The sequence below is a fragment of the Gossypium raimondii genome, chromosome 13 (genome assembly GCF_025698545.1).
Source record: "Gossypium raimondii isolate GPD5lz chromosome 13, ASM2569854v1, whole genome shotgun sequence".
Taxonomy (NCBI): Eukaryota; Viridiplantae; Streptophyta; class Magnoliopsida; order Malvales; family Malvaceae; genus Gossypium; species Gossypium raimondii.
In genome coordinates, this window is record NC_068577.1 from 4,911,701 (window position 1) to 4,934,963 (window position 23,263).

The window sequence follows — 23,263 nt, forward strand, 5'->3', positions numbered from 1 at the left end:
ACTATTCATTCCGGTCCTGATTGATTCACTACACCAAAACAGGCTTTTAGCGGCACTTTTTTAGGCCTTTAGCGGTGCTTTAATAAGCGCCAGAAAAACGACGCTAAAGAACGCGTCGCTAACTTCCAAGACCTTTAGCGGCGCTTTTCCCACAAACGCCGTTATAGACCAAGACCTTTAGCGGCGCTTTTCCCACAAACGCCGCTAAAGACCAAGACCTTTAGCGCCGCTTTTCCCATAAACGCCGCTAAAAACTATGACATTTAAAAAAATTATTTTAATCAAATAATATTTATTTTTATGATAAATATTATATATTATGTTTTATTTTTTAAATTTGAACTTTAAATATACTTTTAAGGATAAATAAAAAAATATTATTTAAATTAAATTTTCTATGAAAATTTTAACTTTAAAACTAAATGAATTTAGTTTTAAAATTTAAAATAATAAATTAATAACACAATTAAAATCCAAAAGTTAGAACTCAAGTTGTCGTAAAAATTAAAGTAAAAATAAAAAATTAGAATCAAAACTAAAATAAATAATACATATGAGAAACAGACTAACTAGTTGAACCTGCCTATGACTATACACATTGCAAGAGAATTGAGTTGAAGCTCTATTAGCAACATCTTTAGTTTCATTGGCGCTGCAATTGGCACTCTTTTCCACCTCAAGATTGGAGGCAAAGTCTATGTCATCTAGGACTTTGGTGAAGAATCAGAATTTCCAGGGTCTGCACAAGGCTTTTGCACTTCTATTACAATTGAAAAGCAAGGTATACCCTGTTTAGCATAGAGCAAAATGTAGGCTTCCTGAGACAGCACAGCTTTTTCTTCAACACAAGTAACCTACAAAAGATAGAACATGACCATTATGCACTATTATTCTAAGTACCATCAAAATGTTTACAATAAAAGTAACTATGGGTTTTGTTAAGAGAGAATATTAACATCCACTATCGTCTGGATTGAGGTAAAATACAATTAAAGGTGGAGAACTTACACTAAAATATGTGTTCCCAATTCTAAGATTTCTCCATCCATCTTCAGCATATGGTTCACCTCCAGATATGACAAGATTAGGCCGAAATCTCATCTGGTTGACGTTAGGTGGGGCACCACAAGAGAGTTTTTGAAGACCACAAAATTAGTATGTAAATGTAACGTATCACTTTAAAGGACAGAAAAGAATTAATAAAACTGAAAGGAGAATGCAATAGCATGATGGCTTGACCCAAAAGTTCTGATTTAAACTGAAAGGAGAATGCAATAGCATGATGACTTGACCTAAAAGTTCTGATTTAAACTGAAAATTATCCCTTTGCTAATATAGAGATCAGTGCAATAATCTAAAATGTGATGAATGTGAAAGTTGAACTAAAGTATTATAACATGATTAGAGGAAAAATGAATACAATAACAGTAACATAAATTACGACGAGCCATACTAGTGTGCCTACTACATATGCGTATATTCATTTATATCTTTTGTGTGGTTGGGGGCTGGAGGATTGCGATGTTTGAATCAATCTAATGAGCTGAAAAATGTTATACCATAAATTATTCGAATGTAGCAAACATAGTGTCCAGAAGTAGGTCTGAATCTGGAATGTTTCACAACTGCAAATAGTTGATACCTCAGTTCCTCCTATTGCAAAAAGGATAACAAATGAAACAAGTTCAATAATCATGCATTAAACATAAATTTTGTCTTGTCTAATATGCTCACAAAACCAATAATCATGAATTCAAAATCTTTTAGATTATTTGATAAATAAAATATTTTATCTTTCTTGCCAATAAAATAAAAAACAAGAATCAAATTAGTTCAACTCCAAGTCCTTAGTCAAATTTAATTAAACCTCAAGTTCTTTGTTAAAAGAAAAGAATATATATAAAAAACCAAGAAAACACATACCTAGTTTGATTGGTGCCAACTTTTCGGCAGCCTCCTGTAAATGTATAAGGCAAAGGTTGAAACTTGTAAGAATTTAAATCCCAAAAATGTAACTGGTCATACAGCAAGTTTACAACCTATTCAAGTATTGCAAGAGCAGAACAAGCAGCCCCTTGTACCAGCTTGTTAGTATCCGATATTCTTTGCAGGAAAGCCGTAAGAACCATGTCAAATTGCTCATAGCCTTTTTTATTACCACTATCCCGAATGGATGAAACATGAGAATTCTCAACATAAAATCCAATGCCAAAGAAACCGATAAAATAAGTTTATTGGCAGTATGTACCAAGAACAACAAATGATTGGTATATGATGCAAACACATAAACTATAGTCGATCAAAGGGGTTATTAATCATTCATTACTAAATTAGAAAAAGGTATTGACAACCACACAGTATTTAAAGGGAGGCTAATTTTCATTCATACTTGAACAATGTATTTGCTGAATTGAGAAAGTGTCCAACAAGAAGTACTCCTTATGAGAGTAAACTTATGATCTAAAAGGGGAATTAGAGATGCCACAATCTGCACACAAACATATTTAACAACAATGATCAATTTAGGAGCATAACATGATTTAACAAAAACAGATGAATATTTTATATGCATCATTCCATAATCTGTCTCAAAAACTAAACGAGTACTACCTCAGACAAACGAGGATAAAGACCATTGATGCAACCTCTAGCGGTTACACCAAGAGCCAAAACAGCAGCTTCCTTGTCCTTCCATGCTTCATCACCAGTAGCAGATAAGTTTGCCTGCAAAAATCCGATGAGTCGACATATTTTAGCTAAGATGAACTCATAATGCAAAATACATATCAAACCAACAACAAAACAGATACAATTTCCTTGATCCAAATTTGACATCGTAAATATATTAAAGAGAAAAATTCTCATGCATGAACTTAAGGCAAGCAAATATACATTTTGAGTAAGATGTCTCCTATTATCTATTCAACTTGCCAAACATTAGTTTGGCCTGTAATGAAATATTGTATTCATCAAAAGGAAAAATTATATACTACCTGCGGTTGAAGATCTGGAACAAATTTCAACTTAAATTTTAATATATTTTATTGTTGCACACTGTCTCCAAATAACTTTTAATTTACCCTGATTTAAAATTAAAAAAAAACTGAAAATATAAAACCTGCCTTTTACAAAAAACATCCCAAAAAGGAGTGGAGGCTTGGGTAATATATGCCTTCAACACCACAGCAGAGAACAGTAGCCTTGTTAGGCAAAACTAGTTGACTGTTGTTAGTTTTTGATCTGCATCAAAGGTTTTACAATCATTAGAAACATTGAGGTGAAGAATAAAGAATCAGCCAGAATCCTTAAATAATTTTCAAATACACATAGATATTTTATAAAACAAGTAAATCATACACACTGACATAGACAACTACTGATTCCAAAATAGAACAGACTTACTTAGTTTTTGGCTGCCACTTCTCTGAATCTGATAATTCAATACTTTGGTTGTAATCATTATGATAAATGAAAATACTTTTGATATTAAACATTTGTCAACAAAAGTATGTTTAATATAATAAACTTCACTTTGAAAGTAGGGCAGTAATAATCAGTGGCCCCCAGAACCTGGAGAAGCAAATATGATTTGATTGGGGAAATAAAAAATTTGATGGCTGGAAATTTTGCCGCACTCTGCATGCACCCAAACTTTACAACCATCACACCGCACCTAACTCAGTGTAGATAAGGAAGCAATAAATTAGTAAAAAATAAAGCTCAAACTGCACCAAGCTAACTAATCGAGTAAAGAAAAGAGTTACAATGTGATCAAGCGAATTCTAGGGTTTTCTTTAAGTAACTCAATCTAATTCTATTAAACAAATACATTAAATCTAACGTCAAGTTTTGCATAATTCCAGGGTTTTCTTTAAGTGACCATACGAATCAATACAAATGTAACCTAAAAAACCATCGAATTGGCATTCGTAAGGAAAATTAGATAGCGAAAGCCCAAAAATAAAAAACCTGGCAGAGTTCTCGAAAAACAGAGTCAGCGATGGCTTCAGTGAAGGACTGCAGCAAGAACCGAACATGGCTTGAGAGTGTGGAGGAAAGCTCGAGCATGGTGAGTGAAGATAGATTGCGAGTGTTTTTCAATGGTAAACGCTAGTAAGAAGATAAAAGCGGAATGGATTAGGGATATGATAGGCTTTGAAGATTAGGGATGTTGAGAGAACCGTCGAGAGAAAAAAAGTGAGCGCTGAACGTCTGAAAGAGAGAGTGTGTCTGGGTGAACGTCTGAATTGAAACAAAAGCCAATTTTAGGGGGGAAAATGAAATTATTTCGGGGGTGGGGGGGGGAGTTTTGGGATAAAACCGCGTAAAATGAAATGGCTATATGAAATGGCGCTATTTGTTTAAAGTAAAATTATTTTACTATCAAATAATCTCTCACATATCAAATTTCTATTAAAGATTGAGATGTTAATTATGATTTTATATTGTTCATTTTCGATCTAATCTTTATTTTATTAGAGATATTTCTTCCTAACTAAAATATAATTATTTTGCTAGATGTTCGATGTGGAATGATTTTAGTTTTTGTATTTTATTTTTATTTGTTATAATTTGGTCCTATATATCTAAAATAGATAGTTACCTATCTGTCTCAATTTGTTACATTTTTTTATTTATTAATTTTTTTTAAATCTAATATTTAAATATATCAAATGGTTTAAATTAAATATTTTTTAGTCATAAACACCGCTAATGTTACCTTTTCCGGCATTTACAGAAGAAACGCCAGTAATAAATTAAATTATTGTAATGAAACGACACTGTTTTGAAAAAATTCTAAATCATATTAGCGGCGTTTTGGCTATAAACGCCGCCAAAGCTCGCATATTTTACAATTTTTTATATTCAATTATTGTATATTGCATATCAATTTTAAACTAATAATCTTTACAATTTATTATTTCTCTTTTACAATTATATAAGAACTTATTTAATATATAAATTAAAAAATACTAATTAATCTAAACCTTAAACCCTAACTCGACCCTGAATCTCTAAACCCTAAATCACTAACTCTTAACCCCAAACCCCAAACCACTAACCTCTAAACCATATTTAATATAGAAATTAAAAAACACTAATTAATCTAAATCATAAACCCTAACCCGACCCCAAATCCCTAACCCCTAACCCCTAAATATTATTTAGTATATAAATTAAAACACACTATTTAATCTAAACCCTAAATCCTAACCTAACACTAAATCTATAAAACCCTAAATCCCAACTCTTAATCTCTAACCCTTAACCCCTAACCCCTAACCCATAAACCTTAAATCACAACTCTTAAATCAGAATCCCTAATCCATAATCCCTAATTCCATAATTTATAAACCTTAAAATTGCAACTCTTAAACCAGCCCTAAATCCTAAATTAACCATATATACCCTAAACCATATATATTAAACCCTAAACTATAATGATAATTAAATTAAATATTTTAAAATTAATATTATCGCATCTTTTACAATTATATTTGAAATTATTTAATATATAAATTAAAATCAATCAATCATGTACACAAAAATTTTAAAATTATTTTAAATGATAGTATTTTAATTTCTTCATTTTTAACAAATATGTTTCTATGTTTTTTTATTTTAAATTATTTTTACGTGTCATTATTTCAAATTTATCCATTTTTAACAAATATTCAATTAAAAATAAATTAAATAGTAAATAGCAGATAAAATGTTTTTGTGGCGCTTTTTCAAAAACGCCGTTAAAGCCCTGAGCATTAGCGGCGCTTTTTCAAAAACGCCACTAAAGATCTGAGCATTAGCGGCGCTTTTTCAAAAACGCCGCTAAAGATCTAGCATTAGCGGCGCTTTCTCAAAAACGCCGCTAAAGATCTGAGCATTAGCGGCGCTTTCTCAAAAACGCCGCTAAAGATCTGAGCATTAGTGGCGCTTTTTTTAAAAACGCGGCTAAAGATCTGAAAGGTACAAACCGATGTCGTTGGGCTTAGACTTTTTGCGGCGTTTTTTGGAAAAACGCCGCTAATGCTAATTTTTAGTGGCGCTTTCCTAGAAACGCCGCTAATGCTCGATCTTTAGCAGCTTTACGTGAAGCGCCGCTAATGCTCGATTTTTAGTGGCGTTTTTTGTCCAAACGCCGCTAAAAACGCCGCTAAAAGCCTGTTTTGGTGTAGTGATTCTACTAGAATTAGTGCAACTTAAAAGAAAACATAGAAGCATACTATTTAAATTATATTTGGTAATTGGACGGGTTGAGCTAATTTTGAATTGAGTCACTTTAAATATGTTATTTTTAGGTTTTATAATTTTTGAGTTTTAAAATTTTTAGATTCGGATTATTTTATAGGTTTAGCTCAGATTATATTTTAGGTCATTTTTAGTTTGGACAATTAGGGTATGGGTCAATCGGACTTTTTATTCGGGTTTTTATATCGAATGATCTCGAGTTTAGGTCAAGTTAGGTCTTTTTTGGTCATTTCATATTTGAGTCATGTTGGGTATGAGCCATTTCAAGTTTGAATAATTTCTGATTTGATTTACTTTCAAGTCGAGTTGAATGAGTTTAAGTTGTTGACTTTTTATAATTAAATAGTGTTAGGTTAGATTTGAATCCGAGTTTATCAGATCAAATTTTTAAATTTGAGTAAGAACCAACCGAGTTAATTTAACTAAAGAGAAAGAATAAAAGTTATCTAATTATCAAACTCGAAACTAATATCAACCCACCTTACTACTATACCCTTAAACCAATCCAGGAATTAATAAAACTAATTTGAATGAGTGAATTTCATCCATTCCCTAACAGCTCCCACCATCCCCACCAGCCCCTCTTGGAACCATGCAATATTAACATCCCCATTCTACAAGACATCAGCAGTACCACATATAAAAAAGACAAAAAAATTGTGACTTGTCATTCCTTTATTTCATTACTAGAAATGGTTAGGGATTATGCTATTCGAATTCCGTAATTTGTTAAAAAAATAAATACAGTGATAAAATAAGGGGATCTATGGGGGCGACGGGCTGAGGGCCGAACCCTCATGGTACGGACCATACTCACAAGTTGAATCCGTATAGAACTATTATTTTTCTATTTGACTTTGATTATTACAATATTTTTTAACCATTAAATAGATGTAGTCGAAACAATTCTTGTATTATTTGTTTTTCAATGTTAGTGAATTTCTCCTCCTTTGCCCATACTTTTTCTCGAAAATATTTCCAATGTAAAATCTGTATATATATATTTTTTTCCTTATTACCTTGCGATCATTCTACCGCAATTATCAGTGTTTAATATAATAGATATGATATTTTTTCCTCAAAGGCAAGCATGCTTATAAAGAAGGTTAAAATTACTACCACCCACTTTATGGTTCATGTTATGTCCCAATTCAACATTAATTTCGATTTGCCAATTGATCACATAGATAGAAACAAAACCTTGAAGCACTTGAGGCTATGGTTGAAGCAGAAGCTAGCAAGGTTTCGGTTGTACGGCACTGCTCTCTCTTTGATATTAGATCTGCCCATTATTTTCAACGCTCTAATTTCGGTTTTAGTTATTTTATAATATTAAAATTGGAGATTTAATTTCTTTAATTTGTTCGTCTCTCCACTTTTGTATGGTTATTAGTAGGTCCAAATTGATAGCACTGTTATTTGTTGTCAATTAAATGATGACGTAGAACCTTTTTTTACTGTTGCTTAATTACTTACTCAAGGTCATATGAAAGTACAGTTAACCATTCAATCGATGATAAATTTATATGTCACCCAGATACTTTAATTTTACTTTAAAAGAATTTTCACGCCATCCTTTTTTTATTGGTATAACCAATGTATCTTTCATGTCAACTTTACAGTCTATAGAGATTAATTTTTTCGGGGTTTATGGCAATACCTCCCAACAATATCATCGTTCGAATTTAAGTTTTATCCCTAGATGTCTAATGTGTCTTACCACTCTACTTAATTTTAACAACAATCACCACTCCTATCAAAATTTTCTATCATTACAAATTTGGGAATATAGGTGTTAAGATTTAAATCTTGGCCATTAATGGTATCAACAAATATTCTTATCATTATCGCTGCTATTTATTTAGGATAGTAATAACGTGATTAGATGATGTCAAATTAGAATTTAAATTTTAACTGAGATTAAAAACAAAATAGATAAAAGAGAGATAATAGAGGTAGGTGTAGGCATGAAGCATAGTAGGAGTAAGAGGATGTGCAACTGCATTTATTATTTTGGTCAGTAAAACAAGATTTAATAATGACAACGGTCCACCATAAATTCACATATAGATTGGTCATATTAATCTATTTAGATTGTATATATGGTGTAGTCTTTGTTCTCGTGGAGCCCTTGAAATTGCCATCGTGGTGGCCATGAATCATGAAATTTTAATATTATATAACAAACATAATGTTGTTGCACCCAATTTGAAGTTTATTTTTATGTATTTTTTTTATTTAATGAAAATAACTATTAATCTGATTAATTAATTAATTGGATAAACAAATATTTAGTTTTTGAATTATATTTTTATATTATTATCGATAGGATAAACAAAAATAACATTAAATGTGTGGAATTATATTTAAATAATTAATAGGGTAAACAAAAATAACAACTAATATCATTATCGATATAATACCATTTTACATTTACATATTAAATACACAAATAATTATATTTATCTAATATAAAAATAAATTTAAATGTGTGGAATTAAATCAAAATCAAAAGTTTACGTATAGAATTGAACTGAAATCAAAATTTAATGTATATAATTTCACAAAATGAAAATGTATCAAATTGCACATTGAATCAAAATTCATGTATAGCTTTACATTTAATTTTTATATTGTAAGTGTGACAAAATCTAAGGAAGGTGATTGACCAAATTGTTTGAATTTCATTACTAAATATTTGCATTTGAAGTTTTCTATTATTGTAATATTATTAATTATTTTAATATATTTTAATTATATATTAACTGTTTAAATAATATTATTTTAAATTAACTAAACGAAATTAAAATATTTTATTTTAATAAATTAAAAGATAAATACATAAAATCATAATTAATAGAAATTTCACTAGTATTTAAATAAGACAGATATGTTACAGAACTGGTTTTATAACCAGAAAAAAATAAAATTCTCCTGCATGAAAATATATTTGAAGGAAGATGATAGAAAGGAAGACACAAGTTTGTAAATATATATATATTATAATTCAAGGTTTGGTTTTCTGGGTATAGATGTAATCAATATGAGCTGCAAGTGTTCTTCTCATCAAGCATTCTTCTTCTTCTACAATTCCCTCGCAGCTATCCTCCAACTCAACCTTCTGATCTGCTTCACCTTCACCCTGAAATAATATTTTCAATATAAAAAATAATAAGACCCTTTACTAATTTTTTTAATGATAATTAAGAACAGAAGGTGAAAAGGATTTTAAGTTTTGGAGAAAATTCAATTAAGTACTGGAATAAGCATACCAGATGTATTTGAGTTATGATTGGAGTATTCTTAGAATGTTGAACTGAAGAATCAGGTTCTGGGCGACCAACAGCAAAGGGAGAAGATAATATGAAGAAGAGGAGGAACATGGTGATCATGCAAGAGAAGATGACCTTACAATACATTTTTCTGCTTCTTTTTTATTTTTTGGGGTTGAGAGGTTTGGCAAATTAAGAGATGGTTGGGAGGTAATGAGTGTGCAAGGTGAGTGGTGCAATTTATAGAGATTGCCAAGATTCGAGGGAAATTATAAATTGTTTTTTAAATTTATGTATTGAAGATTTTTGGGAGATAATATTTGATGCATACTGATTACATAAGTTTTATGTACCATTAATGAATAATGGATGATTCGTAAAATAAAAAAAAAAAACTTGAGAAATTATTTTATGCACTCTTCCCACTACATTATTCATAGTCACTTTCCAATTACATAATGACATTTCAACATTTTTTTTTCATATTATTGACATATAATTTTGATAATCTTTTTACCTTGAACCTTGAACCTGGAACTTGGAACCTCAAACCCTTAACTCGAGTTTATGATTCAAGGTTTAGGATTCAAGATTTAAAGTTTAGGGTTTGATGTTCAGAGTTAAGGATTCAAGGTTTAAGGTTTTGGTTTCTTCGAGGTTCAGTGTTCGGTGTTCATGGTTCGAGGTTTAGGGTTCATGGTTCAAGGTTCGGGTTTGAGATTCGAGATTTGAGTTTAGGGTTTGAGATTTGGGGTTAAAGATTCAAGGTTCAAGGTTTTGGTTTGGGGTTCGAGGTTCGATGTTCAGGGTTTGAGTTCAAGGTTTAGGGTTCTTGGTTCAAGGTTTGGCTTCGAGATTTGGGTTCAGGATTCGAGGTAAAAAAATTACCAAATTTATGTATCAGTGACATGGAAAAATTGCCGAAATGTCATTATGTAATTGGAAATGGACCATGAATGATGTAGTGCGAAGGGTCCATAAAATAATTTTTCCCAATAAATTTATTTAAATATAATTCATATTTATAATCATTAAATATTTTTTTGGGTTTTAGATTTCGAATTTATGTTTAAATAAAGTATAAATATTTATTTATAATTCCTCTATTTTTTTATGATATAATATCATGTTATTGTTTAATAATATTGCATTAAATATTCATCCTATAAGTAAACGTGACTAATGAACCTTGGCTTGACGGTAACAAAGAGGTCTCAAATTTTAGTTTCGAAATTATAATTATTTGAATATGTCGTAATATATATATATATATATATATATATTTATTTATTATAATTATCCAAAAGTATGGATTCAAATTACAATTTGCAATTTAATTTTAATTTCTTCTAAAAAATAATTAATAGGGTAGATATTTAATAAACTAACAAGGTATAAAAAATTATCATTTTATTTTATTTTATAGGGATAAGATGATGAGGCAGTCATTAAAAATGAAGTCACTTGGATTTAATTTTAAAATATTTTGTTGAATTTATATCATTATTTGGTTCAATTATTATAAATAGTGCATCAAATTTAAATAATTAAATATTAATAAAATTCAGATAAAAATATAGGACCTTAACCCATTCTTAATTAGTTTTAAAATTTTTCCAAAAGTAGCTATAGAAAGTGGAATTTTCTTTTCATTTCTTTTTATAAATACTTGGTACATTAATGGGTTTGAATTAAAGGTAATAGTTTTATCAAATTAAAATTATTTATTTATTTAGTTCTTTTAACTCCACAAGTAAAGTTAAGAAACCATCATTTGTTTTATTTATTTAGTTTTTAAATTTTTAAATATCAACACATTATAGTTTTAATTCCGCATATGGAGTTGAAAAATTCCATTGCTGTGTATCAAATAAGATATATATATGTATATATATTATATAATACTTTATTGATGAGTTGGTTTCATGAATTAAGAGATATGATAGAATTTACACAAATAAATAATCAAAACTAGGCATATATAACATGCTTAGGGATTGAATCCATATTTAACGTATAATATTTCCTCTCATCAAATTTGTGATTTCTACACACATATGCGTGTGTTAAGATTTCTAGCATAAAGAAATTTTTTGGTACAAAGTCAAGTTGCAAATTAAGAAAAAAAGAATTACATCAACAAAATTTGAACCTTGATCGTTGAGTTATTAATAAGCCATAACCGGTGCTCCTTTATTAATATTTATTTATTTGGGTGGAGTATTATTTTCTTTTTCACATGTTTTAGTCATTGGTTAGCTATAAACTAATCATAATTGGTAACTTTTAGTAACTCACATGACTTGTTTGTGGCAAAGAGAAGGAGAACTTTTCGCTTATGTTAAAGAGGTCTTTTTTTATACGAGTTTTTACTCATATTTCTAATTGCATGTTTAAATTTGCACTAATTATTCTTTATTTTATGCATAATGACTCATTTGACCCTCAAACTTTACAAAAAAGGCATTTTAGCCCTCTATTTAATTTTTCGCCTCTTTTAGCCCTTAAACTTGCGTTGTTTGTCAAATATTCCAAAATGGATGGAAAAATTAACGTCTATTAGCTTTGTTGATGTGGCATCCATGTGGCAGTCCACGTGTACGTCACATCAGCAATTAATTAATTTGTTAGATTTTAAAAATATATATTTTTATAATTTTCAGTAATTTTAATAATTGTTAATTTTAATTTTAAATTTTAAATTTTATAACAAATTGATTAATTGTTGACGTAACATACACAGGTATGTCACGCTAACAACGTTCGTTCGTTAACTTTTCCATCCATTTTGGAGTAATTTGACAAACAACGCAAGTTTAAGGGTTAAAAGAGACGAAAATATTTTAAATGGAATGGTCCAAAATATTATTATATAACCCGAAATAAATTAACACCATGAAATTAGTATATCTTCATCTTTATATATAGATATATAGATATCGATAGATATCCTATAAACTTAGAATCCTTTAGAAAAAATACAATGTTGTCATAATGTATATCAATCCTTAGCAAATTTAGTAAAAATCTTGATAGGTTATTTCATAGTATATAGGTTTGAAGAAATGAAATAATGTGGTGAATAAAATTCAAGGAACAAACTTTGTAATGCAAATTTATCATGACTTATGGCATACACCATCCTTATTAATTTGTTCCCACCCAACGTAAGATCATTATAATGAAAGGGTGGACCATGTAATAATAAAATTAAAATTATAAAGAAAAATATGAGTGGACCATTCTCCTTTTTCTTTTTTTTTCTCACAATAAATAAAAGGTGGTATGGAATGGGTTGGAGTGGATAGCTGATAAATGCATAAAAATAAGTAAATTAAAGATAAAAAGTAAGAATATCTAAGCATGCATGAATGACAATCAATTAAGAAAGTATCAATAAATATAAAAAAGATATAGAGAAATTATCAATGTTGGTCGTATTGATTGGTAAAAAATTTAATGTCTCTTAAATAAAGTCTTGAGTTCAAGTCTTGTAAGAGAACTTTACTCGTTTAAGAGTCCAACCTAACTCGACTGGAGTTCAATGTTATTACCGGATGTCAGTTCCATTTTATTTTTTAAAATCTTCACAAGTTTCTTCTTGCAAAGGACCACCGTGTTGGTTATTTTCATCTCTCTCACACCTACTGTGTTTGCATTGCATACCATATTAAATGTTCATGCAAAGTTGATGTTATTGTATATAAATATTTGAGGTGGGTATATTTTGAAATAGTTGACACAGTTGAATTGAGGAAAAGATGTTATTAATACAATATTGATATTTTTATGATAATATTTTCAAGTTCAGAATAATAATATTACGATCGAGGATGAATGGTTGAATTAACCAGAATTTTTATTTATTGGGTTCTGGGGTTGATGGATTAATTGGAGATGATGAAATGGTGACTAAGTAGGGATTGGATGTTGGTATAAGGAGAGCAAGAGTTGATAGGTGAATTCAAGTTTTCCATTACAAAAGCTTAATGATTAAAGACCATTCATACCGTTAGATAGTGAATGGTGAGAGTAAAAGGATGTATCTCACGTACATATATATATATATATATAAATATCAAGAATTGCTAAAGCATGATTTTCATTACATATGGCTCCATTTTCTTACCTCCACTTATTTTTCCTTCACTTCATGCTTGTTTTGGACCAGACATGATGATCGATTTGTTCAACATTCATGCATGGAAACAGGCAAAACCGGATAATAACCAAACAAAAGTTACCCCCTCTTTTTTCATTCATTATAGCTATGGCTAAAGACCACTCTCATTTATAACATACAAAATCATTAGTTAACGTATACACACACACCACATCAAACTCATACATGGTATTCTGGTTTTGAGTTTGACCAATCTTGACGTAATTGAGTAGACCTGTCAATTAGGAAGGTTGAGTTAATTTTGGATAAAATTATTTCGATTTAAGCAACTTTGGGTAAGAAAAATACAATGATGTTTATTTATAATTATTTTACTTAATAATATTATTTCTAGAGTAGCCACCAATTTGGAATATGAAACAGCATTTCAATTCATAAATAGTATTCCAAATTGGGAATATTTATGGTATGTGACTGGTAAGATATGCCAAATATTATTACATATTTTATTTGCAGGCGAAATATCATTGTCAGCTTCTTGCTGCATTGCAATTAGCATATACATATTTTTCATGAAACATTGAATTTCATTCTAAAATTGGTCTCCCTTAATGTCTCCCATGCACCTGCTTTGCTCCAAGAAACAAGATTATATTCTTCCATAGGGACCTACCCACATGCCACATGATTATAATTAAAGTTTTACCATAATAAATTAGATGATAATACACTATACTAAAAGTTTTAAAAGATAATTTATAACAATTTCGTTTTTAATTAAGTATTATTATCTGATTCACTCACGACATATAAAATTATATATTAAGGTGGGGGAAAGAGATTATAAAACTTAATAATAAAGAGAATGCCGTGAATATTTTGATTCAAATCTTACTATATGTAAATTGCTCAGTCTCAAAATTTAATGTAATTTAAGCTTTTGAGATTGTAGGGTTCATCCATCAATAAGAAGATAGCACTGTTTAAAAGTTTCCAAGTTGTCCCCAATATCACAAATGATTGCCTGTTGGAGCCTATATGCTTGCCTTTCACTCTAACAAAAAGAAAAAAAAAAAAATCTCCTTTCAATTTTTTTTATCTATCTGTTTCCAATCATCAACTTCCCCTCCATCCCTTTACTTACATGTGCTCTCAAAATTTGCAGACTCCATTAATGGCTTCTTCTCCTGTAACATCAAAACAACTCAAAGAGCATCTTAAAGACAAACAAGAGCCTTTCACTTTAAGCATATACCTTTCTGAGAGAGGGTATTTGGTTAAATGCTCGAGCTCTAATGGTCGAAATGGTTGCTGCAGCAGTCAAATGAATTTGTTTAAGAACCTGTGGAACAAGAAGATGGTTTTGGTTCCAACAAGGGTGGTTAAGTCTAAGCTGCATAAACTTGTTTCTGGTAATAATGGTAGCTTAGAGCTTTCTTGTTGCAATAATGGCAATGAAGATGGGTTTCAGAGTACAGATTCTTCATCAAGAACTTGTAATGTGGAACCAGAAAAGGTACATAAATAATCTATGTTCTTTTAGCTGTTTTTTGTCGGATAATTACAGCATTAATAAAACACTTGTTGTATTGAAACATTGGTTGCAGCGGGAAAGGAAATGCATTGAAGATAAGCAACTTGACCTTATGTCAATGTTAAATAAATTGTCATCCGATGAAGGTTAGTATTTCTTTTTTCATTTTCAGTAACCCATGCAATTCTACCAACTTTAGCATACAGTAATTTTTTAACATTTTAATTTCAAGGACTAAATTTTAATTTTTTATCAAAGTATAACTATTAATAAAAAATTTTGATTCTTTATTTAGGTTAATTATATCATACATCTCCAAATTATGGTCTATATTTTAAATTGATCCCTATACTGCAAAAAATTTCTACTTAATTTTTCAATATATTAGTATTGTCATAGTTTAAGGACTTCTGTTTAAATTAACCCTTTTGTCCCCTCCTCTTCAATATATCAACCCTTTGTTTCTCGCATGAAGTGCATCACATCATAACAAGACAAGAAAGGCCAACATGTAAGAACTCCATTGATCCGACCGAAAATGTCAAAGCCAATAATTTCGTGTTGGCAAATTTTCCATGGAAGTTGCTTGGAAGATCACTAATGGAGAGATACACACTCATTGGCTTCAAAGAAGCAAAGGGTTCCATGATAACCGGACCTTGCACCCTTCAGTGGCGAAGCAACCAGCAGTTTGGGCATCAAAGGGAGCCTCTAATGAACCTATCGGCAATAAAATCCATGAAAAACAATGATGGAACCAATGTCAGAACCAAACACAGCTATGTTCATTGGTTCATTGGGCTGAATAATCTAGGGAACCTAATGCACGCATGCAGGAAAAGTATAGGTTTTTTTGACACATTTGAAAAATGGGATTATTGTAAATTGCAGAGGAAAATTGGGTTTGACATAGGAGATACAATCATGGATGAGATTATTGAGGAAGCAATTGATTTACTCTTACAGTGAAAAATAGGTCCAATTCTATAGAAGGGTCCGTATATTATGTGTTTTTAGCGGATTAGTCCCTCTACTGTAAAGTTTCCCTTGTATACACCTGAATACAAGTTAATGTATGTATGTGTGAACTTTCTCTTATTCTAAACTTGAACACAGCAAAAATAATAAAAACTTGTTTTTCCATCCTTTTTATTTTTTATTTTTTTTATGGTACATTATTTCAATCAAAATCAATTATTACAAGTACTAAATTAAATAACTAAAATAAATATAGGAAAACCCACACATTTATAGAGGATGAAACTACACACATAATTGAACAACACGGCCTGGCCACGCTGTCGTGTGATTCCTGTTTTCTGTTTTCACCTTATTTTTCTATTTGTTTCGAATTAGTCCATACTTATTTTCAAATTGATTTTAGAGTTTCAGAACCTTGATTTAAGTCTTGTTTTTGAATGAATAATATGTTTATTGAATGTTTATCTATTAATGAATGATTAAATTGAATTTTTGGATTGAAATTACATATTCTTGACTATTTATTTATCGTAGCATCTCGTAACCCTAATTTGAAGATGAAGATGGACGAAGGATGTTACCTTTAGTTTTTAATTTATAGTTATCACAAACTCAATTTAATTATTAGTTATGGGTTAATTTTGTATATGCTTTATAACTAAACTTGTTAAGCATAAATCCTAAATAAATAGATTTAGATTTTTTGGGTTAATTAGGTCAAACTTGAAAATTACCATTATATCATTTTAATTTTTGTCATTATATTTATAAACTAAAGATAAAAGTTATCATTATACTCTAATTTTATATTGAATTTGTTACTTTAACATTGTTATTGATTGAATTTTCCACTAAAATTTGCTTTTTTACTTAATTTTGTTATTCAATTTTAATTTAAAATGATTTAAAAATAATTTAATAATTTTTTTTATATATTTTATTTTAGTACCGTTATTTAGGGCTATCGTTTGGCATTACGATTAGAGGTGGAAATGTATTTTTCAACCCCAAAAGTAATGCCAAACAATTGATTTTTAAAGTTAAAAGTAAGATAAAACAAAATGTTTTTCCATCCAAACATAAAAGTTGGGGTTTAAGTGCTTTGGTTTTTGCATTTAGTTTGATGATAAATTATATACATGACTTAGAGACACAGAACAGTTTCGAAAACAACCTTTATTTTCGGGTTTTTTTCTAGTTTTAGTTAAGTTTTCATGTTAGATTCACACACCTGATGATAGTTTTGATCAACCACACAACAACGCACTCCGAAACCTACATAAGGTATCAAATTGCATTGATTAACAAACTCGACTTAACCCAAAATTTCACTTAAATACACCCTATTTCCAAAAGAAATCAATCCCTAAAATCAGCATACGAGCACTTACTTCATAGAATAATAGTGTCGAAACAACAACTACTCCACCGGAGGATCTCGAATTTCGCACCCTTCGCCTAATCAAAGACCACAAGAATGCTTAACACAACGAAAAATGAGAATAAACACTAACAACTCACCTTGCTCAAAGAACGAATTAAACCTTAAAATCAAAAAATAAATCGACATTACTTACCTTTACTTGGATTTACGATCGCAAACGAAGAATCAAAAGTTAATCCTCAGTAACTCAATGGCAGCAAGTAGGAAACAAAACAAAAGAAAGAAAGATGGAAAACTCAAGAAAAAGAAAGGAAAGAAGAGGAAAAAGAACCTGACAAAAGAGGGGGAGAAACAAAAGAGAAGAAATGTGAAAAGAGAGAGCGGGAAAAGTTGGGCGATAAAAAGGGAAGTGATTTTAGGGATGTGATAAATCTAAAATAATAAAAAAATAGATATTCTACTAAAATCCTAACCCACCAGATTTTTAGAATTCAAATTAAACTCCATTTCCAACACATAGCAAGAAACAAAAAGTTTTCCACATTTGCGCACAACAAATTCAAACATAAAACCTAGGGGTAAGTTGAAGCCTTACCACTGAACTAATAGACTCATCATTGTCAAAAAACCACAAAATCAAAAGATAAGTCCTAAGACTCCTAAAGCAAACATTTATGGCACTCAATCATCATACCAAATCAAATTACATGACAAAATTTAACAATCCAAACCTAAAAAATTTTTGGGCGTTACAGTATTAATGTAAATTATAAATAATTTTATTAAGTAATTTATTCGAATAATTACAAGTGTACTTTAACAAAAATACCACACTTAGGGCATCAGATCCAACAATTTTTTACACCACCTCCATCCTCAAGAGCATATTGCATGCCATTGCCGTAAAAAATACCAATGTATCTGCCATTGCCTACAATTCTAGCATTCTATCCACAATTGGGTTATTCAACACCATATATTTCTCCACCAATAGTGTCGCAAACACCCTCAACATCAATGTTCTTTGGAGGTGGGTCATTTTCGCAACCACCTATTAATATCATCGACGATATAGGATGGATACCTAGAATGCAAATGCATTCTAGCACGGAAGAACAATATGAGGATGAAGACACTGTTGGAGATGAAGATGAAGATCAAGATCAAGATGGAGGTGGAGGTGGAGGTGGAGATAGGATAAGATGGAGGTGAAGATGAAGATGAAGAGCCGGAACCCCAACACGACAAAATCCTCCTCGTAACCGACACCCACTAAGTTGTGGCATTCATTCGGGCCGAAGACGGAAATATTTTTTTCTTTTTAATTTTTTCTAATGCAAATAATCATTTAGTTTGTATTAAACTTTTCCATCCACAAAATACTTACTCACATTTTATCAAAAAAACGTTTGTTTATTTTTTACATCAATAATATACTTATTTACAATTTACCCAAAAATGAATAAATGAATAAATTTTTTAATTCAATCATCTCCTTAATGTTCCCTCAAAGTGTGGACAAGTTGTCCTACCATGCAAATGATTCCTACAATAACTGCATAACCTCGGTTGGTCTATCTTCTCCTGAATATTCATATTGTTGTGTATCTGACTAGAATTTGGTCAACTTTTTGGCTTGTGACGCAACATAACATCTAGTAGCAACTCGAATGGAGCGCTCAAAACAGACGACCACATATTTCATTTGGAACTGGTGGGATTCAAATTTCTATACTTTAGATATGTGTTTTAGTTTGTACACTTCATCAACATAGCTTATTCAATCCAGATTTGCCGAGGCACATGCAACAATTTCATATGCACATGCAACATAGGTCCTTAGTCTCAGTTATACACGGTACGATCCCCCGACAATACCTTTGTCGAGTCTAGGGAACTTCATAACCCAAAATATTTGATTTGGACTTGAGTTACACACTGTAAACATAAAGTTTGCTCTTTCTGCATTTTTTGTAATATTTTGCTCTTTTCGCTCGCTTTGGAAACAATGTTGATAAGCGAAAATATGTTTCTTTGACCACCAAGGTTATCGATAAATGACACATCCCCTTCAATATGGAATTTATGTATTCCACTAGGTTGTTGTCATGTGTCCGTACCGTAAACCTTCATCATATGATTGAGTCTACTGTTCCTTGGGTATCCTATTGAGGTATTTCATATCGTTTTCATTTATAGCCCATAAGTTCTCCATGTAAAACCCAAATTCTGCCCGGGCCCGCACGCACAAAATAAACCAATAAAAATAATAAAAATGTCAGTCCATTTATAAAAGTCCAATTACATCAGCCCAAATAGCAAACCCAATAGCCCAATAAAAAACCCTAAGCCTAAACCCAATATTTTCAACAAAGAAAAAAACCCTAAAGAACTTCAGGCCTCACCACAAGACGCCTAATGAAGCAACCAAGCCTTTGCCACCACGTGTGCCGCCACGTCACTGTACCTGCAAAATAACCTAGAAGAATCTAAAAGCAAAAAAAAAAAAGAGGAAAAACAGTTTGTAAAATATGATTTTTGGGGCTATAAAACCCCGTTTCTGTATTCTAAATTTACTTACGAATGAATAAAAAAAACAAAGAAAAATCAATTCAAATACAAACCATTTTCGAAGGTAGATATTGTTTACTTTCTGATTTATTTATTTATTTATTTATTTTCCTTTACTTGATTTTTTTAGAAGAAAACCGAAAATAAAAGGATAAAAATTGTACCTTTTTGCGAAGGAGGTGCCGATTCTAATAAAAATTGATATTTTTGAGTCGGGGAGTCGAAAAAACCCAAAAAATGAGCTTTTTTTTTTTGCCACTGTGGAAGGCAACGCCGTCGTCGGCGACTGGTGGCCACCATGGTGATCCGGCACTAGAGCCATGGCCAGATTTTGGGAGAGGGAGAGGACTTTGAAAGGTTTTTGAAAGTTTTTTTCTGAAGTAAAGAATAAAATGAATTTTTGGTAAAAAAGTTTGACTTATAAAGCTTTACAAAACGACGTCGTTTTGATTTAAAACACTAGGCGCAAAGCAGCGCCGTTTCAGGCCCTTGACCCGCGCGTGACCCCACCCGAGGGGGGGATCCGCGTGTTTTCAACAAAGGGTATATTTGCGCAAAAAGTCCTCCTGCTTCTTCCACCTGTTTTAATTAGATCCTTTTTGTTTTTTTTTTGTTTTTTTAATTCAGCCTGATAATTTTTTTCATCACATTTTAGTCCCTGATGGAACTGTGCGTTTTGGAGGGGAAGGGAGAATTTCCCTTTTAATCCCTCCATGTTATTCGTGTGTTCAGATAGGTCTTCCCATTTACCTTTTTATTTTAGATTTCCCCAAATTTCTGTTTTAAGACTCAAATTAGTCCCCTTTTATTATTTTTGCTACTTTATTAATTAGTTTAATGTGGTTATTACTATAATTATATTTTCTTTTTATGCTTATTTATTTATTATTATATCATAACATCATTAATTTTGTATTATTATTACTATTACTATTATATTTCTATTTACATTTATCTACCTAAATTTTTAAATATATTTTGTTTTATTATATATTATCATTATTTATTTGCTTATATCTTTTTTAAACTTTAGATTATTTGCTATATTATTATTATTATTATTTACTTATTTATACCCTTTTATAATTTCAAATTTTATTTTTTTGTTATTATTAATATTTTTAGCCGTTTTATATACCATTTATTTACGTATTCGTTTATTATCGTTTTTAACCTAGTTTTAGCTTCTACTTGTTTTTTATTTATTATCATCTTTTATTTATTTTATTTTCGCCTTTATTAATATCGTTCATATCATCGCATCTATTATTTTGTGCATATTAACACTGTGGTTTACTTTTACGTTTTACTACAAAATCGCGTTACATTTTATCCAATACATTGAAAACGTTGTTCTATATAAGCAATATTTCGTATTTTGGAATTCGAAAAGGTCGTTCTCTAACTTACAGGGTCTCGATTTTTTTTCGATAAATCCAAATATACGAACCATTTTTCAAAAACACAATTTTAAAATTATCTCGGGAATTAAAAGAATCGTATTCTAACTTACGGAATATGGTTTCTTTTCTAAAACTGAGATAATCAAAAAATTCAATAAAATAAATAATATTTTCGGTGTTTACTCTCGTTTTGGGATTTAAGATATGGTGTCCTAACTCACGGGATATAATTTTTTTCTCGATTGACGTGAAATACGCCCTTTTTAAAAAATTTTAAGTGATTTTGACAAAAGAATTGTTTTTTAAATCTCTTCAAAATTTTCAACTTTTGACAATACGACATTAATTAATCAATTAGGTACCAATTTTGGGTGTGACGAGGGTGCTAATCCTTCCTCGCACATAATCGACTCCCAAACCCGTTTTCTCAAATTTCGTAGACCAAAATTATTGTTTTAGTAAAATCAAAACATTTTATTAAAACAATCAAATTGCGAGGTGATCTGATCACACCTAATAAAAAAGATTGGTGGCGACTCCAATGTTTTTTAAATAAAAAGTTGACCCCTTTTTGTCAAAAAATGGTTTCGACACTCCAACATTTCATAGAATTGATGTTGGACGAACTCATACCCTGTCGAAGAAAATAAAAAGTATATTTATGAATGTAAACAATGTATATGTTAAAGAATGATATAGAAAATAATATTTACTACGTACCCATGTTAATAGCATGTCGTTGCTCAGTAACCTTATGAAATTGGCCTATGTAATTTGACGCAATATAACATATACAATTCCTATGGTATGCACAATCCTATAGGCTTTCACGTCGATCAATTGCAACTTGTATTTTGGGTGCCTTATCAAAAATGATGCATATATCGAAAGGTGGTAGGCCTTTATCCATGTAGCTTTCTTTGGACATAGTATGTGCATGTGTGGTGTGTAGAGGTATTCATGGGCTGGGTTTAGCCTAAGCATAATATTAACACACTTTATGATTGCCCAAGCCTGGCCTAACCCGAAATATGAGTCTAAAATTTTGCCTAAGCTCACCCAGATTTGCAATGGTTAATCCAAGCCCATTCTAGGCCCACACATATTATTTTTTTAAAAATATATATTTGTATTATATTAATTTACTATTTAATAAATTTTCATGTTTATTAAAATTTTATATATAATTATCTTAATATTTTTAGTGTTTACATATATTAGTATTATATATGGGCGGACTGAGCTCGAGCCTTGAATGTTCAAGCTCAAGCTTGACCTATATTTTGAATTGGCCTAATTTTTTTGCTCAAACTCATTTTTCGAACCAAATATTTTTGTCCAAACCCTCTTAAATTTCGGGAAGACCTTCGGCCCTGGGCTGATAACCCGACCTATGAACATGCGTAATGTGGGTTTGCCCCTGAGTACTAACCTTAAAATTGTAGAGTACCAAAAAATAAACCAAATTTGAGTACCGAAATTAGCCACAACTTATGTATGATTCAGAGGCTAATAGTAAAAATTTGCCTATAATACAGAATTATTTAAATATATATATAAGGTAAATTACAAGCTTAATCATTTATATATGCTTAAAATTAAGTTTTAGTCATTAAAGTTTTTTTTTTTTAAGATAGTCATTGAGTTTATTATGTTATGGCCTTTAGGATTTTAATTTTAGGTTAAATTGTTCATCTAATCCCTGTACTATTCCAATTATTTTTCATTTACCTTTTTTCCTTCTTCTTT

General features: G+C 30.4%; 3 protein-coding genes and 1 long non-coding RNA gene across 9 annotated transcripts; 1 reads left to right on the forward strand and 3 right to left on the reverse strand.

The window, feature by feature from the left end:
• Positions 1-404: 404 nt before the first annotated feature.
• On the reverse strand, positions 405-2,726 carry LOC105782372 (ubiquitin carboxyl-terminal hydrolase 20). Of its 6 annotated transcripts, XR_008192687.1 has the most exons (6): positions 2,611-2,726; positions 2,390-2,488; positions 1,924-1,957; positions 1,560-1,653; positions 1,009-1,101; positions 405-854 (listed from the first exon to the last, which is right to left on the reverse strand). XR_008192687.1 is itself a non-coding variant. In XM_052626250.1 (3 exons), exons 1-3 carry the CDS (start codon positions 1,560-1,562, stop codon positions 705-707), a joined length of 246 nt encoding a protein of 81 aa, XP_052482210.1. In that variant the 5' UTR covers positions 1,563-1,820; the 3' UTR covers positions 405-704. The 6 variants fall into 6 exon arrangements, 1 of the variants encoding a protein (XP_052482210.1); XR_008192685.1 differs by lacking the exon at positions 2,390-2,488; XR_008192684.1 differs by having other exon boundaries at positions 1,924-2,488.
• A 392-nt stretch (positions 2,727-3,118) lies between these two features.
• LOC128035979 (uncharacterized) lies at positions 3,119-4,234 on the reverse strand. Its single transcript, XR_008192688.1, has 3 exons — positions 3,970-4,234; positions 3,403-3,673; positions 3,119-3,240 (listed from the first exon to the last, which is right to left on the reverse strand). It is a non-coding gene; the product is annotated as an uncharacterized LOC128035979 (long non-coding RNA).
• Positions 4,235-9,096: 4,862 nt separating this feature from the next.
• Positions 9,097-9,742, reverse strand: LOC105782373 (phytosulfokines 2). Its single transcript, XM_012607064.2, has 2 exons — positions 9,519-9,742; positions 9,097-9,388 (listed from the first exon to the last, which is right to left on the reverse strand). The coding sequence occupies exons 1-2, from the start codon at positions 9,663-9,665 to the stop codon at positions 9,254-9,256; spliced, it is 282 nt and encodes a 93-aa protein (XP_012462518.1). The 5' UTR covers positions 9,666-9,742; the 3' UTR covers positions 9,097-9,253.
• A 4,946-nt stretch (positions 9,743-14,688) lies between these two features.
• On the forward strand, positions 14,689-16,321 carry LOC105782371 (uncharacterized). Its single transcript, XM_012607062.2, has 3 exons — positions 14,689-15,157; positions 15,249-15,321; positions 15,651-16,321. Exons 1-3 carry the CDS (start codon positions 14,786-14,788, stop codon positions 16,142-16,144), a joined length of 939 nt encoding a protein of 312 aa, XP_012462516.1. The 5' UTR covers positions 14,689-14,785; the 3' UTR covers positions 16,145-16,321.
• The last annotated feature ends 6,942 nt before the right edge of the window (positions 16,322-23,263 follow it).

Excerpts from the sequence above, each read along its gene's own strand:
- LOC105782372 (XM_052626250.1), bottom strand. Across the intron at positions 855-1,008 it reads TTGGGAACACATATTTTAGT|GTTACTTGTGTTGAAGAAAA; the intron begins GTAAGTTCTCCA and ends TATCTTTTGTAG.
- LOC105782373 (XM_012607064.2), bottom strand. The coding sequence starts at position 9,665 with ATGTATTGTAAGGTCATCTTCTCTTGCATGATCACCATGTTCCTCCTC. Across the intron at positions 9,389-9,518 it reads TCATAACTCAAATACATCTG|GGTGAAGGTGAAGCAGATCA; the intron begins GTATGCTTATTC and ends ATATTATTTCAG.
- LOC105782371 (XM_012607062.2), top strand. The coding sequence starts at position 14,786 with ATGTGCTCTCAAAATTTGCAGACTCCATTAATGGCTTCTTCTCCTGTA. Across the intron at positions 15,158-15,248 it reads GTAATGTGGAACCAGAAAAG|CGGGAAAGGAAATGCATTGA; the intron begins GTACATAAATAA and ends CATTGGTTGCAG. Across the intron at positions 15,322-15,650 it reads TAAATTGTCATCCGATGAAG|TGCATCACATCATAACAAGA; the intron begins GTTAGTATTTCT and ends TCTCGCATGAAG.